Raw genomic sequence first — 19,663 nt, forward strand, 5'->3', positions numbered from 1 at the left:
GTGCACACTGATGCACTGACCGAGGTAATAATGGAGTGCACACTGATCCACTGACTGAGGTAATAATGGAGTGCACACTGATGCACTGACCGAGGTAATAATGGAGTGCACACTGATGCACTGACCGAGGTAATAATGGAGTGCACACTGATCCACTGACTGAGGTAATAATGGAGTGCACACTGATGCACTGACCGAGGTAATAATGGAGTGCACACTGATCCACTGACTGAGGTAATAATGGAGTGCACACTGATGCACTGACCGAGGTAATAATGGAGTGCATACTGATGCACTGACCGAGGTAATAATGGAGTGCACACTGATCCACTGACTGAGGTAATAATGGAGTGCACACTGATGCACTGACCAAGGTAATAATGGAGTGCACACCAATCCACTGACCCAGGTAATAATGGAGTGCACACTGATGCACTGACCAAGGTAATAATGGAGTGCACACTGATGCACTGACCTAGGTAATAATGGAGTGCACACTGATGCACTGACCGAGGTAATAATGGAGTGCACACTGATGCACTGACCGAGGTAATAATGGAGTGCACACTGATGCACTGACCGAGGTAATAATGGAGTGCACACTGATGCACTGACCAAGGTAATAATGGAGTGCACACTGATGCACTGACCTAGGTAATAATGGAGTGCACACTGATGCACTGACCGAGGTAATAATGGAGTGCACACTGATGCACTGACCGAGGTAATAATGGAGTGCACACTGATGCACTGACCGAGGTAATAATGGAGTGCACACTGATGCACTGACCAAGGTAATAATGGAGTGCACACTGATGCACGGACCAAGGTAATAATGGAGTGCACACTGATGCACTGACCAAGGTAATAATGGAGTGCACACTGATGCACTGACTGAGGTAATAATGGAGTGCACACTGATGCACTGACCAAGGTAATAATGGAGTGCACACTGATCCACTGACCGAGGTAATAATGGAGTGCACACTGATGCACTGACCAAGGTAATAATGGAGTGCACACTGATGCACTGACCGAGGTAATAATGGAGTGCACACTGATCCACTGACCGAGGTAATAATGGAGTGCACACTGATGCACTGACCAAGGTAATAATGGAGTGCACACTGATGCACTGACCAAGGTAATAATGGAGTGCACACTGATGCACTGACCAAGGTAATAATGGAGTGCACACTGATGCACTGACCGAGGTAATAATGGAGTGCACACTGATGCACTGACCGAGGTAATAATGGAGTGCACACTGATCCACTGACCGAGGTAATAATGGAGTGCACACTGATGCACTGACCAAGGTAATAATGGAGTGCACACTGATACACTGACCAAGGTAATAATGGAGTGCACACTGATGCACTGACCAAGGTAATAATGGAGTGCACACTGATGCACTGACCAAGGTAATAATGGAGTGCACACCGATCCACTGACCCAGGTAATAATGGAGTGCACACTGATGCACTGACCAAGGTAATAATGGAGTGCACACTGATGCACTGACCGAGGTAATAATGGAGTGCACACTGATGCACTGACCGAGGTAATAATGGAGTGCACACTGATCCACTGACCAAGGTAATAATGGAGTGCACACCGATCCACTGACCAAGGTAATATTGGAGTGCACACTGATGCACTGACCAAGGTATTAATGGAGTGCACACTGATGCACTGACCGAGGTAATAATGGAGTGCACACCGATCCACTGACCAAGGTAATAATGGAGTGCACACTGATGCACTGACCAAGGTAATAATGGAGTGCACACTGATGCACTGACCAAGGTATTAATGGAGTGCACACTGATGCACTGACCGAGGTAATAATGGAGTGCACACCGATCCACTGACCAAGGTAATAATGGAGTGCACACTGATGCACTGACTGAGGTATTAATGGAGTGCACACTGATGCACTGACCAAGGTAATAATGGAGTGCACACTGATGCACTGACAGAGGTAATAATGGAGTGCACACTGATCCACTGACCAAGGTAATAATGGAGTGCACACTGATGCACTGATCAAGGTAATAATGGAGTGCACACTGATACACTGACCAAGGTAATAATGGAGTGCACACTGATGCACTGACCGAGGTAATAATGGAGTGCACACTGATGCACTGACCAAGGTAATAATGGAGTGCACACCGATCCACTGACCCAGGTAATAATGGAGAGCACACCGATCCACTGACCAAGGTAATAATGGAGTGCACACTGATGCACTGACCAAGGTAATAATGGAGTGCACACTGATGCACTGACCAAGGTAATAATGGAGTGCACACTGATGCACTGACCGAGGTAATAATGGAGTGCACACTGATGCACGGACCAAGGTAATAATGGAGTGCACACTGATGCACTGACCAAGGTAATAATGGAGTGCACACTGATGCACTGACCGAGGTAATAATGGAGTGCACACTGATGCACGGACCAAGGTAATAATGGAGTGCACACTGATGCACTGACCAAGGTAATAATGGAGTGCACACTGATGCACTGACCAAGGTAATAATGGAGTGCACACCGATCCACTGACCAAGGTAATAATGGAGTGCACACTGATGCACTGACTGAGGTATTAATGGAGTGCACACTGATGCACTGACCAAGGTAATAATGGAGTGCACACTGATGCACTGACAGAGGTAATAATGGAGTGCACACCGATCCACTGACCAAGGTAATAATGGAGTGCACACTGATGCACTGACCAAGGTAATAATGGAGTGCACACCGATCCACTGACCAAGGTAATAATGGAGTGCACACTGATGCACTGACCGAGGTAATAATGGAGTGCACACTGATGCACTGACCAAGGTAATAATGGAGTGCACACTGATGCACTGACCAAGGTATTAATGGAGTGCACACTGATGCACTGACCGAGGTAATAATGGAGTGCACACCGATCCACTGACCAAGGTAATAATGGAGTGCACACTGATGCACTGACCAAGGTAATAATGGAGTGCACACTGATGCACTGACCAAGGTAATAATGGAGTGCACACCGATCCACTGACCAAGGTAATAATGGAGTGCACACTGATGCACTGACTGAGGTATTAATGGAGTGCACACTGATGCACTGACCAAGGTAATAATGGAGTGCACACTGATGCACTGACAGAGGTAATAATGGAGTGCACACCGATCCACTGACCAAGGTAATAATGGAGTGCACACTGATGCACTGACCAAGGTAATAATGGAGTGCACACCGATCCACTGACCAAGGTAATAATGGAGTGCACACTGATGCACTGACCAAGGTAATAATGGAGTGCACACCGATCCACTGACCAAGGTAATAATGGAGTGCACACTGATGCACTGACTGAGGTAATAATGGAGTGCACACTGATGCACTGACCAAGGTAATAATGGAGTGCACACTGATGCACTGACCAAGGTAATAATGGAGTGCACACTGATGCACTGACCAAGGTAATAATGGAGTGCACACTGATGCACTGACCGAGGTAATAATGGAGTGCACACTGATGCACTGACCAAGGTAATAATGGAGTGCACACTGATGCACTGACCGAGGTAATAATGGAGTGCACACTGATGCACTGACCAAGGTAATAATGGAGTGCACACTGATGCACTGACCAAGGTAATAATGGAGTGCACACTGATGCACGGACCAAGGTAATAATGGAGTGCACACTGATGCACTGACCCAGGTATTAATGGAGTGCACACTGATGCACTGACCGAGGTAATAATGGAGTGCACACCGATCCACTGACCAAGGTAATAATGGAGTGCACACTGATGCACTGACCAAGGTAATAATGGAGTGCACACTGATGCACTGACCAAGGTATTAATGGAGTGCACACTGATGCACTGACCGAGGTAATAATGGAGTGCACACCGATCCACTGACCAAGGTAATAATGGAGTGCACACTGATGCACTGACTGAGGTAATAATGGAGTGCCTACTGATGCACTGACCGAGGTAATAATGGAGTGCACACCGATCCACTGACCAAGGTAATAATGGAGTGCACACTGATGCACTGACCAAGGTAATAATGGAGTGCACACTGATGCACTGACCAAGGTAATAATGGAGTGCACACTGATGCACTGACCAAGGTAATAATGGAGTGCACACTGATGCACTGACCGAGGTAATAATGGAGTGCACACTGATGCACTGACCAAGGTAATAATGGAGTGCACACTGATGCACTGACCGAGGTAATAATGGAGTGCACACTGATGCACTGACCAAGGTAATAATGGAGTGCACACTGATGCACTGACCAAGGTAATAATGGAGTGCACACTGATGCACGGACCAAGGTAATAATGGAGTGCACACTGATGCACTGACCAAGGTATTAATGGAGTGCACACTGATGCACTGACCGAGGTAATAATGGAGTGCACACCGATCCACTGACCAAGGTAATAATGGAGTGCACACTGATGCACTAACCAAGGTAATAATGGAGTGCACACTGATGCACTGACCAAGGTATTAATGGAGTGCACACTGATGCACTGACCGAGGTAATAATGGAGTGCACACCGATCCACTGACCAAGGTAATAATGGAGTGCACACTGATGCACTGACTGAGGTAATAATGGAGTGCACACTGATGCACTGACCGAGGTAATAATGGAGTGCACACCGATCCACTGACCAAGGTAATAATGGAGTGCACACTGATGCACTGACCAAGGTAATAATGGAGTGCACACTGATGCACTGACTGAGGTATTAATGGAGTGCACACTGATGCACTGACTGAGGTATTAATGGAGTGCACACTGATGCACTGACTGAGGTATTAATGGAGTGCACACTGATGCACTGACAGAGGTAATAATGGAGTGCACACTGATGCACTGACTGAGGTAATAATGGAGTGCACACTGATGCACTGACCAAGGTATTAATGGAGTGCACACTGATGCACTGACCGAGGTAATAATGGAGTGCACACCGATCCACTGACCAAGGTAATAATGGAGTGCACACTGATGCACTGACTGAGGTAATAATGGAGTGCCTACTGATGCACTGACCGAGGTAATAATGGAGTGCACACCGATCCACTGACCAAGGTAATAATGGAGTGCACACCGATCCACTGACCCAGGTAATAATGGAGAGCACACCGATCCACTGACCAAGGTAATAATGGAGTGCACACTGATGCACTGACCAAGGTAATAATGGAGTGCACACTGATGCACTGACCAAGGTAATAATGGAGTGCACACTGATGCACTGACCGAGGTAATAATGGAGTGCACACTGATGCACGGACCAAGGTAATAATGGAGTGCACACTGATGCACTGACCAAGGTAATAATGGAGTGCACACTGATGCACTGACCGAGGTAATAATGGAGTGCACACCGATCCACTGACCAAGGTAATAATGGAGTGCACACTGATGCACTGACCAAGGTAATAATGGAGTGCACACTGATGCACTGACTGAGGTATTAATGGAGTGCACACTGATGCACTGACTGAGGTAATAATGGAGTGCACACTGATGCACTGACCAAGGTAATAATGGAGTGCACACTGATGCACTGACCAAGGTAATAATGGAGTGCACACTGATGCACTGACCGAGGTAATAATGGAGTGCACACTGATGCACTGACCGAGGTAATAATGGAGTGCACACTGATGCACTGACCGAGGTAATAATGGAGTGCACACTGATGCACTGACCGAGGTAATAATGGAGTGCACACTGATGCACTGACCAAGGTAATAATGGAGTGCACACTGATGCACGGACCAAGGTAATAATGGAGTGCACACTGATGCACTGACCCAGGTATTAATGGAGTGCACACTGATGCACTGACCGAGGTAATAATGGAGTGCACACCGATCCACTGACCAAGGTAATAATGGAGTGCACACTGATGCACTGACCAAGGTAATAATGGAGTGCACACTGATGCACTGACCAAGGTATTAATGGAGTGCACACTGATGCACTGACCGAGGTAATAATGGAGTGCACACCGATCCACTGACCAAGGTAATAATGGAGTGCACACTGATGCACTGACTGAGGTAATAATGGAGTGCACACTGATGCACTGACCGAGGTAATAATGGAGTGCACACCGATCCACTGACCAAGGTAATAATGGAGTGCACACTGATGCACTGACCAAGGTAATAATGGAGTGCACACTGATGCACTGACCAAGGTAATAATGGAGTGCACACTGATGCACTGACCAAGGTAATAATGGAGTGCACACTGATGCACTGACCGAGGTAATAATGGAGTGCACACTGATGCACTGACCAAGGTAATAATGGAGTGCACACTGATGCACTGACCGAGGTAATAATGGAGTGCACACTGATGCACTGACCAAGGTAATAATGGAGTGCACACTGATGCACTGACCAAGGTAATAATGGAGTGCACACTGATGCACGGACCAAGGTAATAATGGAGTGCACACTGATGCACTGACCAAGGTATTAATGGAGTGCACACTGATGCACTGACCGAGGTAATAATGGAGTGCACACCGATCCACTGACCAAGGTAATAATGGAGTGCACACTGATGCACTGACCAAGGTAATAATGGAGTGCACACTGATGCACTGACCAAGGTATTAATGGAGTGCACACTGATGCACTGACCGAGGTAATAATGGAGTGCACACCGATCCACTGACCAAGGTAATAATGGAGTGCACACTGATGCACTGACTGAGGTAATAATGGAGTGCACACTGATGCACTGACCGAGGTAATAATGGAGTGCACACCGATCCACTGACCAAGGTAATAATGGAGTGCACACTGATGCACTGACCAAGGTAATAATGGAGTGCAAACTGATGCACTGACTGAGGTATTAATGGAGTGCACACTGATGCACTGACTGAGGTATTAATGGAGTGCACACTGATGCACTGACTGAGGTATTAATGGAGTGCACACTGATGCACTGACAGAGGTAATAATGGAGTGCACACTGATGCACTGACTGAGGTAATAATGGAGTGCACACTGATGCACTGACCAAGGTATTAATGGAGTGCACACTGATGCACTGACCGAGGTAATAATGGAGTGCACACTGATGCACTGGCCGAGGTAATAATGGAGTGCACACTGATGCACTGACTGAGGTAATAATGGAGTGCACACTGATGCACTGACCAAGGTAATAATGGAGTGCACACTGATACACTGACCAAGGTAATAATGGAGTGCACACTGATGCACTGACCGAGGTAATAATGGAGTGCACACTGATGCACTGACCAAGGTAATAATGGAGTGCACACCGATCCACTGACCCAGGTAATAATGGAGAGCACACCGATCCACTGACCAAGGTAATAATGGAGTGCACACTGATGCACTGACTGAGGTAATAATGGAGTGCACACTGATGCACTGGCCGAGGTAATAATGGAGTGCACACTGATGCACTGACCAAGGTAATAATGGAGTGCACACTGATGCACTGACCGAGGTAATAATGGAATGCACACTGATGCACTGACCCAGGTAATAATGGAGTGCACACTGATGCACTGACCCAGGTAATAATGGAGTGCACACTGATGCACTGACCGAGGTAATAGTGGAATGCACACTGATGCACTGACCCAGGTAATAATGGAGTGCACACTGATGCACTGACCAAGGTAATAATGGAGTGCACACTGATACACTGACCAAGGTAATAATGGAGTGCACATTGAATATATGCTGTGGTGGCAGACATGTATGTAAGGACTGATTGTGAATGTATGCTGTGGTGGCAGACATGTATGTAAGGACTGATTGTGAATGTATGCTGTGGTGGCAGACATGTATGTAAGGACTGATTGTGAATGTATGCTGTGGTGGCAGACATGTATGTAAGGACTGATTGTGAATGTATGCTGTGGTGGCAGACATTTATGTAAGGACTCTATAGAAGATCTGCATGCAGGAGGGTATCTAGTATTTGGCTGATTATCTCAACTGTGGCAGATTTAAAACACTATTGTAACATGTCGTGGTGTAGATGACATCAGTTCTGTTGACGTCATCTCCCTGTGAACAACGGTATCGCTGTGTTGCTCGAGGAGAGGGGTAGGGGGAGCACTAAAACGTTCCGGGCAAAGTTAACGAGGCAAAAGAGTGACATCCAAATCTCGCTGGCTCAGATTAGAAAAAGATAAATATAAAACTTTGCAGGAATGGGACCCAAGGTGAAGGTTGGACTGCCTTTATCTTCCTGCTTATGGCAATGTGTTCAGTTTGTAGACAACACTATAGACATGTAGAATGTACTTTGTCAGGCACATCTGAGTGTAGTGTTCGTGAGTTATATATTCTTGTGTTGTGAATTATATTCTTGTGTTGTGAGTTATATATTCTTGTGTTTGTGAGTTATATATTCTTGTTTGTGAGTTATATATTCTTGTGTTCGTGAGTTATATATATTCTTGTGTTCGTGAGTTATATATTCTTGTGTTCGTGAGTTATATATTCTTGGGTTTGTGAGTTATATATTCTTGTGTTCGAGAGTTATATATTCTTGTTTTTGTGAGTTATATATTCTTGTGTAAAGACAGACAGATTTAAGATGTCAGATATCTAGTGGATTTGATTGGCGTCATGAAGGCTTGTCTCGGTTGATTGTGAGACATCGTACCCTGATGTTACTGATAATATCAATCGCTGGATTGTCTGGTCTAGACTTTATTATGTTCATGCTGTCATAATAGAGATGGAATATTTCTTAGTACAGTGCTAATTAAAGAGGCTGTAGTCGGAACGACCTCAATACTCAAAAGTCAAAATGGCCACAAAAAAAAAGTCAAAATGGCCACAAACCCATAGTCAAAATGGACACCCAAAAAAACAGCCACAACAGAAATAATAACAAACGTCCTTGAGTTGGGTGGGGGTGGGGAGAATACTTCGTGTTTGTATAAGAAAAACAAGCACTTAAGTTCAAGTATTTGACAGTTGATGCATGTGAAGAAAAGATTCGGATTCACAAAATTAATTTATTAACTAAAAATCATTTTACAAAATATATGAAATTATTACGAATGAACGAGCACAAGGGCTTGATCTGAGGCAGCTGACGTCGAATGCGGAAAGTTTAGAATAGTAGTTCCGTAGCAGTTACGTCCCTTTGAGTGGAAGGTAGCCATGCTGTGGGGAAGTGTTTTGACGTGTGTTTTGAGATCCAGCCGTCAAGCCACAGTGAATGGGTCACCGGCGGCTGCAATGTGTAGATTGTTTACTACAACAAACAACAGTCAGTTGAAAGAAGGTAATCATTATTTTTGTGGTTCACAGACAGAACCTCAACATACACATGCTGTTCAGATTTCGATCAGCCAAGTAACGCATTAGACTGGGATTTCATGCTGTGTATTCTAAAGAAAAAATAGAAAAATCAGTGAACGATGCCATTTAGTGATCTTTTAGTTAAAAAACCCAGCAAAAGTAGTCAGAATGATTATCTGATAACAACTTAATGTACTGTTGTGTCAATAAATGAAGGCTCTCTCTCTCTCTCTCTCTCTCTTTTACTTTTAACCCATATTATGAATTCTCACCTGTTTGCATTAGATGTGTGGCATATTGTTTACATATAAACATCACATGGTTGGTCGGTTGGTTTGTTGTTTAACGCCGCACTCGGCAATATTCCAGCTATGTGACAGCGGTCTGTAAATAATCGAGTCTGGACCAGACAATCCAGTGATTAATGTCATGAGCATCGATCCACGCGACTGGGATCGATGACATGCATCAACCACCCAGCCTGACCACCCGATCCCGTTAGTCGCCTTTTACGTCAAGCATAGTCACCTTTTACGGCAAGCATGGGTTGCTGAAGACCTATTCTACCCCGGAATCTTCACGGGTATTCATCTTATGTTTACAGTTTTGGGACAAACAGAAATTGCAGAAATTGTTCATTGTAGTGAGTGTGAAACTGTTTCTTAAAAGTTCCACATGTTGAGAGTTTTGAATATTCTATGGCAAGCACTAGTTTATGAAAGCACATTATTTCCCAAACTTCAGCTCTGTAACACAAGATCGGAACGACACCACTGTCAAATATTTTAGATGCATCTTGAAAGGATAGGTATCCATTTTTCTTTTGATAGTAGCCAGACCACCCAATGCTGTTAAGTCACAGAAAACATGTAAGTAAGTATTTATATGGACTTGTTCCATTGCTTCATGTTTCCTTGTCCTTTGTATTGCAGTCAGGCAAACACAGACAGAGAATGCAACTGTGGTGAGTATGTAACTGGTTGTGATCATTTTAGACCAAAAATAATATGTCCCCGATCCTGTAACCCAATTTCTGTAAGCTAAAGGTCACGAGTTCAGGTCCAAGGGTTTTGTCTTAGTGACATGTGACCTAATGGCTGAGATCATCCTCATGATAAGTTGTGGAGTTGAATTCTATAGATCCTTATAGATTATTGACAACCATCAATCTGAAGGTGTTCCTTACTGTCAACCATCAGTCTGAAGGTATTCCTTATTGACAACATCAACCTGAAGGTGTTCCTTATTGACAACCATCAGTCTGAAGGTGTTCCTTATTGACAGCAATCAGTCTGAAGGTTTTCCTTATTGACAACAATCAATCTGAAGGTGTTCCCTATTGACAACAGTCAACCTGAAGGTGTTCCCTATTGACAACAATCAATCTGAAGGTGTTCCCTATTGTCAACAATCAACCTGAAGGTGTTCCCTATTGACAACAATCAACCTGAAGGTGTTCCCTATTGACAACAATCAATCTGAAGGTGTTCCTTATTGACAACAATCAATCTGAAGGTGTTCTTTATTGACAGCCATCAACCAGAAGGTGTTCCCTATTGACAACAATCAACCTGAAGGTTTTTCCTAATGACAACAATCAATCTGAAGGTGTTCCTTATTGACAGCCATCAATCGGAAGGTGTTCTTTATTGACAGCCATCAGTCTGAAGGTGTTCCTTATTGACAGCCATCAGTCTGAAGGTGTTCCTTATTGACAACCATCAGTCTGAAGGTGTTCCTCATTGACAACAATCAGTCTGAAGGTGTTCCTTATTGACAACAATCAGTCTGAAGGTGTTCCTTATCTCCCCCAAAATATGAACCCAGGGATACTCTAGATTAAGAGCTAGCATAGCTCTGCCTTCATCCTGGACAGACATGCAGCTGTATGTAGGTTTATATTTTACCAATGCAAGAACCATGGGGGCTGTATGGCAAGAAACCTGGCAGATCCGGGCAGTCAATACAGTGATGTCTCGGCATAAAGCTCCTCAATGTACCGCTAGCCTGATGCAGCATGGGGTAAACCTTGGCTCCCAAAACTTCAAGGAGAATTTCCCTAAAAATCATGTGAATGCAAATAAAGTGACATTTTGAACCATCGTCTACAATCAAGGTTACATAGATCTACATGTCTCATGCCACTGTGAAATAATTATGTTCCATGACTGTCATCATTGCATAATGTGTTGATCACCAGCAAAGAATATCTGTATGACACAGTGTCGGGATCTTGGACCCTGATGGCAGCGGTATATCAAGGAATCACTGTATATGAAAGGGCTTGACCAGCTTCGCCAGACCAACCTCTGGCCATCAGTGAAGATCCATGCACTAAATATTGATAAACGCCCTTACTGCCTCATGTTTACACACACATCAAGCCACTTGCTCATTACTGCCTGTAACTGGTGTCAGTCAGAGATATACATTACATTCCTCTCTATACCTGAATGTTTCGTGGTTATGTTGGGAGCTTGTCATTCTCATCTTCCAATAACCAGCCAATCAAACCTGGCTATTCTTGACAGATGGAATATTTGTTCAGTACATTCTGGGGCAATAGGTATAAGATGGATGCTGGGTGTTACTGGAGGCTAATATATACACTACTCAAAACAAGTTAAGGCTCATCCGATTCTTTAATATGACGACAGTTAAATCTGTCATGCCATAACATACGTATAGTAATATTAAAGAATTGGATGATCCTTAAAAATTGTTTGAGTCGTATATATAAAATGGACACAAATAATATCCAATTCAATCTAATTCAATAATTGAAGCATGAATCTGAAACCTATCTTATGTGCCAATTCTGATTAGAGTTACAATCCAAGTTTGGACAGTCAGTGTCCAATTGTCTTCACTCAATCACTGTCTCAATTCAGACAAGCAATTCTCCATAATCCCCATGTCATGAAAGAGCATCTCTCTGGAACCCCTGTGTCCAGGAGTGAAACCCCAAAATATATTCTTAAGAGTCCAGAAAACTCCCAAACATAAAGATGAGGCAAATCCCAGTGAGTGTGTGAATCGGGTGAAGAGTGCATCTGGTACCTTGGATTATGAAGACATCCTTACAGACACTGTGACTATGCAGGAGGCCATGTCTACAGATCAGAATAATCACATTCATAGCTGAGGTTCAGATAGGAGTCTTGAGACTTGCTTTCTCCCTAGCTTTGACTGTGTATAACCCCTCTTGTTTGAAATTAGCTTTGGACAAGGTAGATTCAGCTCGTGGTGTCTACTGTTTGAAATGAGCTGTGGACAAGATAGATTCAGCTCATGGTGTCTACTGTTTGAAATGAGCTGTGGACAAGGCAGATTCAGCTCATGGTGTCTACTGTTTGAAATGAGCTGTGGACAAGGTAGATTCAGCTCATGGTGTCTACTGTTTGAAATGAGCTGTGCCCAAGGTAGATTCAGCTCATGGTGTCTACTGTTGTTTGAAATGAGCTGTGGACAAGGTAGATTCAGCTCATGGTGTCTACTGTTGTTTGAAATGCACTGTTGACAAGATAGATTCAGCTCATGGTGTCTAATGTTTTTTGTTTCCAGATTGAAGGGGTCAAGATTCCGTCCAGTCGAACTGATTACCTGTTGCCAGGCAACATGGAGGTCAAGTGCCCGCTATGCAGGGTTCATACAGATCTCAAGTACACGGTCAGTAGGATGTGTGGAGGTGTTCTCCTGTGTAGGAAACTCAGCGTGTGATGGGGGCAGTGGGGTAGTCTAGTGGTTAAAGCGTTCGCTCGTCACGCTGAAGACCCGGGTTCGATTCCTCACATGGGCACAATGTGTGAAGCCATTTCTGGTGTTCCCTGCCATGCTATTGCTGGAATATTGCTAAAAGCAGCATAAAACCATACTCACTCACTCAGCTTGTGATGTTCTCATGACAAACATATGTAATGCTGACATAGCAATTCCTTGAAACACAGGACTTCATATATTGGAAGGATGTGTACACTCAAGGAAAATTAATATATTTTTAATTTAAAGTAAGTGGGACTAGTTCCTCAGTATCTCCTCCTTAGAGTTGAAATCTTAGACGTGTTAGAAGTTTCTTTGTTAATCTGGGGGCACGGGTGGCTCAGTCGTCTAAGGCGCTGCGATTCGCTGTGCAGAATTGTGTCCCTTGGGCGTGCCACAAACCTATGATTGTGGGTTCGAATCCCGGTTCGCCCTGATTATGTTTCTAGGTTTGTCAGCAACATGCCTGTGATCTTGGGTTTCACCGAAGTGGTAAACGTCTGAGACCTGCATCAGTTCGGGCTTTCCTCCCACATTAAGCTGACACGCCGTGATATAACTGGAATACTGTTAAAAACGGCGTTAAACCGGACTCACTCACTCACTGTGTTAATATGTCTGCTTTCATCAGTTGCCAGGTTATGACTGAACATAGTGATATTTGTTTTTATTACCTACGAGGACAAACATATCGGGGTTCATAAAAATCATATGTGTCATATCAAGACACAACAGTGTATTGTTTCTGTCATCCAGGCGACATTGTGGACATCTTTGACATCTTAATGTGACGTGAGGTCGGTATTTCCCTCACAGTTTTGTCTTCTTGTGAACTCTTTCATGAAAATATCTTTATCATCAAACAGACAAATACTATTCTTATTTAATGTCAGTGCTTCACTTTATCATCCAAAAAAGGCTTCCACAGGAGATATCACTAATCTCTAAGCCACTGAAGCAGGTTAGCTGTACTATTGACACTGAAGACACTGGTTACTACTGATTACAAACATATAAGCCTCTGGGGTTTTATACTTCTATGTACGTGTTGACATATCTGACGTCAGTAGACAACACGGAGATTCACTTTGTCAGGGGGTTGCATCTGTTGTTTCAGGATGTGCTCATCCTCAGTCAGTTCCTACGCCCCGATGGCTGCCTCCTCCCCCGGCGGGTGACAGGCGTGTGTAAGAAGCAGCAGGTATCTCTGGAGAAGCTGGTACACCAGGCACAGAGGGCAGGTAGGTCACGTGGGTGATATAGCAATAGGCCATTTATAGTGTGCATGTTTCCACACCACACAGGGGCATGCTCAAAGCGCCAGTATCACCCTGGCCACTGGATCAGTGTGCACTCAACAATCATTCTCGGCTCCCTGGGGAGTATACAACCAAGATGCATGAGAGATACTCGACACCTCCTACACACTGCAGGGATGTACCAGGGTCTATCTATTGTCGAGTCCAGGGGACTCAGTGATAATGTTTTGGCGTCCAAGGCTTGTGACGTGTGGCATGCTTCACTCAGTTTCCAGGAACTGTACTTGAATCTATTAAGAATGGGGATTTCACTGTTACATTGAAGCAAATCAACCACAGACACTCTTAACTTTGATTGTGTTTCCTTCCATATCACAAATGTCAATTATTTGCAATCTAATAATGTACATTTAATGATTAAATTATGTGGATCTATTCTCAGTTTGTAAGCCTATAAGACACAATATTTGGCATCGGGTAAAACCCTCACATAGGCTGTGTGTTCTGTATTCCAGGCCTACTTCCAACATTCCGACCTGATCTGCCCAGCGGGAAGCCGAGGACACACCTACGCTCCCAGTTCAAGTGGAAACAATACAAAATATATTATTTGGAGGATTGATGAGGATGTCCCTGGTCAAAACAATTACATAATGTGATGGCAGAAAACACAGTGCCTGACATGAACCTGTTCTGAACGCTACTACCTCCATTGTCGTGAATGGAGTGATGTCACACTGTGTGTAGCTCGCTGTGTGATACAGCCCCCACTGGCAGATAGTGTGTGTGCTGAGTTGGGGCATTGGAAGATGGTGTGTATGCAGAGTAGGGGCTAATAAAGAATCAAGATGTTGTTTGCCTGTTGTCCAGTTTGTTTTGGGTTCAGCTGGACCAGAGAGTTGTCTGCTTCAGAAGGCAACTCGACAGTTGTGTGAAGCAAAGTGAGGTCCAGGAGACCAGTCACATCTGGCGCAGACTGAAGTGGGCCACGTGACCACTGCCTTCAGATAATCTTGTTTGTTTCTAGGCATATTTATGATACACAGTGTTGAATGTTTCACTTAGCCTATGAAGACTGAGACTCATTATTCACTGAATATTTTATTAACTTTAAATTTTAGTCCACAAAATACTGACAAAAAGTGATATGACTGAACTCTCCCCCTTCTTGAGGTATGTTGTCCCAATAACTCATACCAAACTAAGTAAGGATAAGATTTATCGATGAACAACTAATTAATAGCAAAGTTTCGGTGTAGGTTCTAACACTGATAGCAAGCAAGTGAATGGTATGACTTCTTTGATAGGCAAACTATTAAGAAAAAACTACAGTGTTTCATGAATATTGTTTAATTATATTTAACAACAGGTATTACTTGAATCTTCTACGATATATAAATTATGTGAGAGAGGCAGAGAACACAGAGATGATGTAGACAGGTGATGCTATGTACAGATGATTCAGGGCGGCCTACAACATGAACGGCAGGTCCAAGTTCTTCTCTCCAGTGCCGAAGTATACAGAGCCAAACCTGCGCTGTCCTGGGACGTTGCAGAAGACGTAGCCCTGCCACAGCAGACTCCGCAGAGTCACCAGGCCACTGCCACGCTCAAACTGTAGACTCCAGGAGCCTGCAACAAAACAACACACCATGTAGTCACAGACCACCAGGGAAGTCCCACATTACAAGGCAGTTTATGGACCGTAACTCCAACTGCATTAACATGATGGTAGTCTAGTTCACCTCGGGAATGTCGTCCGTGACAGTACTAGGTATCCGAGTCTATGCGTGGACCTCCAGGGCAAGAGAGTAAACTGACTGTAACAGTCCACTTTCCACCCTTGCCCAACTAAGGTGAAAATTCTGGGCTCGATGGTAGCGCCACCACTGGCTAGTACAAGTTATGTCCCTTCTTTGTCCTTCGTATTGACCAATAAGACCTCTGATATCACTTACATTTGCTTCAAACAAAATGGAGGTGCCCAGTGAAGATGATCCGATTGATAATAAGATCTATTTTGTAATAAGACGGGTCTTACTTCGCTAAGTGCTTTAAATCATGTGAGCACCTTGATTAAAAACATGAAAAGATTTGGAAAATATCTGTTGACGCTAAGTTGATGGGACACATTTTGGGCAAATCCTGCATCGAACGAAATCTGCATTGCATATCACGAGCCAGTTGTTGATTTAGTATCGTGATTTTGATTGGACTGTGCATAAACTCGTTAGTCCAGCCAAAAGATAACTTGCTAGCCTTGGATACGTCCTCCAGCATAGTAATAGTTACTGGTGTTTATTAGTGTTTTCATTTTGGCTCACCTCGGGGAATGTCCTCCTCCACCGAGTCCATGAAGTCGATGGCCTTGTCCAGACTCGCCCGCTGGAGGATGCTCTTCTCGCTGATCAGCTTTGGTTCACGGAAGTGGAAGTAGTTGCACAGCTTGGCTGCCTCCGACACAGACAGACCTGCACACATTGTTCAACTTGTTGCTTACTGAGGCACAATTTAATAGAAAGTACAATTACTCTATAAGAAAACATGTTGTGAAACATGTAGACACCAAGAAAAACGTTAAGCATCACCTCTTCTTTATTTTCATATATCCAGATATTCCATGTATCTTTTGGAAATATGTACATTGATCTCATTTGATAAATGACTAAACTACAACAAATATCTCTCAGGCAGTTGGTAAAAACCCTCTGTTGCTCCAGGTGGTTGCAAGTACTGGGGCACAGGATAGAAAGAAGTGATAGAATGGGTAGTTCAATAACTAAAGTACTCACGGAAATGAAAAAAAACTTTTTTCGACCTCAGATCGTAAATAAATTCAGTTAATATACAAAATGTGTAAATATTCCAACAATTCAATTAGTACTAATAGGGCCTTGGCACAAATACAGCGTATCAAAGGTTTTTATGCCTTTTTACAAGTAAAAGTGTGTAAAAATGTGAATAAAACAGACTATTGTGAAACAGGGCATAACCAGGTGTAAGTAGATCAAGGTGAATGTCCATGAGCTATGACACCTTGACAGGTGAGAACTGGTACATAATGCCTATAGTCTGTTTCTGCTATGTCAATTTGGACTTGGTTTTATTTTTGAATGTTGAAAGTGACGACAAATTACCTCCTGTAAAGTACATTTTGTATTGTTCACTGAGATCAAACTAGCAAATCCAGACTAGTACTTTTCGAGTTGTTTTGTTATTTCGTATTTACAGCGACGTAACACTTTGTGTCGAGTTTTAAATTGAGAAAAACAGTTTTGTTTTCATTTCCGGGAGTACTTTAGTGCAGTGGAGCAGTTACAAAATCTCATAAGATAATTGATTTTGGTTCTTTATAAACAAAAATGTGTGTTTTGTTCTGAAATACGAAATGGATAGGATTTAAGAAAGTGACTTATTTTATGTGGCAATATAATGTTTTTTGTAAGCAGGGTTTCATTTTTTGCAGAATGTAGATATCACTACACCCAAAAGACTAAACATATTTAAGACAAGAAACCTGACTGTATGATCACACAAACAAATATGCAATGTGTTATCACTGAGATTGTATGAACATTGGACTATGCATTTTGTTCCTGCTAAAGTTATGGTAATCTGCTTGCTAATGTTCAATGAGCAAGTTAAAATGTAATTTCCCGACAGCAAATATCTTTGCCGTATGACAATATGTGAACGTTGAAACCACCTGGTTTAACAATAATTCCTCATATGTACATCTTTCATGGTGCTAAATTACATGTATGTAGAAAAGATTCACAATTTATTTTAAAAAGAAACAGACCTTCAAAGCTCCTGTTAGAGATGACTTGTGCAGTTGGAGTTTTGATGAAAGCAGCACGTGGGACAATGCGGACATCTTCATCAATCTCAGTGATGACAGATGCCAGACGATCCTCCTCCTTGATTGTCAGCTAATAACAAAAATTAAACAACCTGTGTCACACTCGCCACTTCCCAGTCAACTTCATTCATTTTTTCTGACAAGATATTCTAGATATAGCAGATATTTCAGCACCACTGACCGTTTCTTCTTCCTCTGTGGCATCGTCGCCCTCTCCTATTTTCTTGGTCTCCACATGTTCGTACTCGAATGAAGGGTCTCCAGTAAAGCGACCCTTAGCAAGCTTGCTCTGATCTCTCATCATCTTTGTTGCTGGTGGGAGGAGGCCCCAGTGGATACAGTCCTTGCTACAAGATGAGAACAGCAGCATAAGGTGTGATGCTAATCTTTGCATATAAAAAGCAGGTACATATGCATATACCTATATACCTATGCACTATGTGAATTTGAATGTTCTCGTGGTGAACCTGATGCACTTTCCTCCCAGATTAAGCTGACATGCTGTGATATAACTGAAATAATCACTTATACTCACTTAAAAGAGACATGACACTATAACAAATGATTTACTTCAAAGCTTGGTAAAACCAAACTCACCAACAATATATGGTTGTTCTACTAGCTTCTCTTGGCTTACAAACACAGAATTAAAATTGATAACCGATTTCAGTAAACATCTGAAATTGATAAATACCTATTTTCATAACCATGTCGTGTGAGTACAATAGAGCACAAAATATATCATGACCATATCATGAGATCAAAAGTCGTTGGAACCTTTACATCGGCAACTTGCTTGAGGTATTGATACCCTACCCAGCCCTGGCATCCGTTTTTATTATTGTATTGGAAAAGAACGGTACATTTTAAAGGGCAGGAACCTGCATAGTACGTCTCCCAAGAAAAGGTTCTCATCGAACAAACACCTTAATGTTGCATCACGGTCGACAAGGACTTAACAGTAATTTTTCAAGGGCGTTAATTAAATATAGATCATTTTCTTCGATTTCTTACCTGTAAAATGTTTTTCTTCCGGCAAATTCATCTTTGTCGAATCCTTGGGCAACAAAATAATCTTCCTTCACTCCGACGATTTTCCCCCAGAAGTACACTTTGTGAAATTTGTTTTCATTCTGTAAAATCACTAGAGACGTTTGAAGGGCTGCCTTCTGTTCTGGACTCAGAATAACGCCACTGCTGCCAACGTAGTCAATATTCAGATGTAGGCCCTCGGATTCCATTTCGTGTTTTCTTGTGGTCACCGTTAACACAAATGTGGAGAAGGTGATCTTTGTCGAGGGTAATGGTTGTTTACGACGTTACTATGTAAGTGGAACATGCGCATACGATAACTTCCGTTGCTAAGGCACATGATAACATTTCCCTGCAACTAACGTTGTATTATTTTTGTATT

At 43.1% G+C, this 19,663-nt stretch overlaps 2 protein-coding genes across 2 annotated transcripts; one reads left to right on the plus strand and one right to left on the minus strand.

Annotated features, from left to right (window-relative positions):
- The first annotated feature begins 9,206 nt into the window (after positions 1-9,206).
- On the plus strand, positions 9,207-15,149 carry LOC139443516 (large ribosomal subunit protein mL66-like). Its single transcript, XM_071224505.1, has 5 exons — positions 9,207-9,352; positions 10,302-10,333; positions 12,934-13,038; positions 14,246-14,369; positions 14,903-15,149. Exons 1-5 carry the CDS (start codon positions 9,229-9,231, stop codon positions 15,007-15,009), a joined length of 492 nt encoding a protein of 163 aa, XP_071080606.1. The 5' UTR covers positions 9,207-9,228; the 3' UTR covers positions 15,010-15,149.
- A 368-nt stretch (positions 15,150-15,517) lies between these two features.
- LOC139442834 (radial spoke head protein 9 homolog) lies at positions 15,518-19,594 on the minus strand. The gene is made up of 5 exons (XM_071223736.1): positions 19,264-19,594; positions 18,431-18,596; positions 18,190-18,319; positions 16,712-16,858; positions 15,518-16,019 (listed from the first exon to the last, which is right to left on the minus strand). The coding sequence occupies exons 1-5, from the start codon at positions 19,488-19,490 to the stop codon at positions 15,859-15,861; spliced, it is 831 nt and encodes a 276-aa protein (XP_071079837.1). The 5' UTR covers positions 19,491-19,594; the 3' UTR covers positions 15,518-15,858.
- Between the last annotated feature and the right edge of the window lie 69 nt (positions 19,595-19,663).

The sequence above is a fragment of the Haliotis cracherodii genome, unplaced genomic scaffold (assembly GCF_022045235.1).
Source record: "Haliotis cracherodii isolate W230 unplaced genomic scaffold, xgHalCrac1.p SCAF_5, whole genome shotgun sequence".
Lineage (NCBI taxonomy): Eukaryota > Metazoa > Mollusca > Gastropoda > Lepetellida > Haliotidae > Haliotis > Haliotis cracherodii.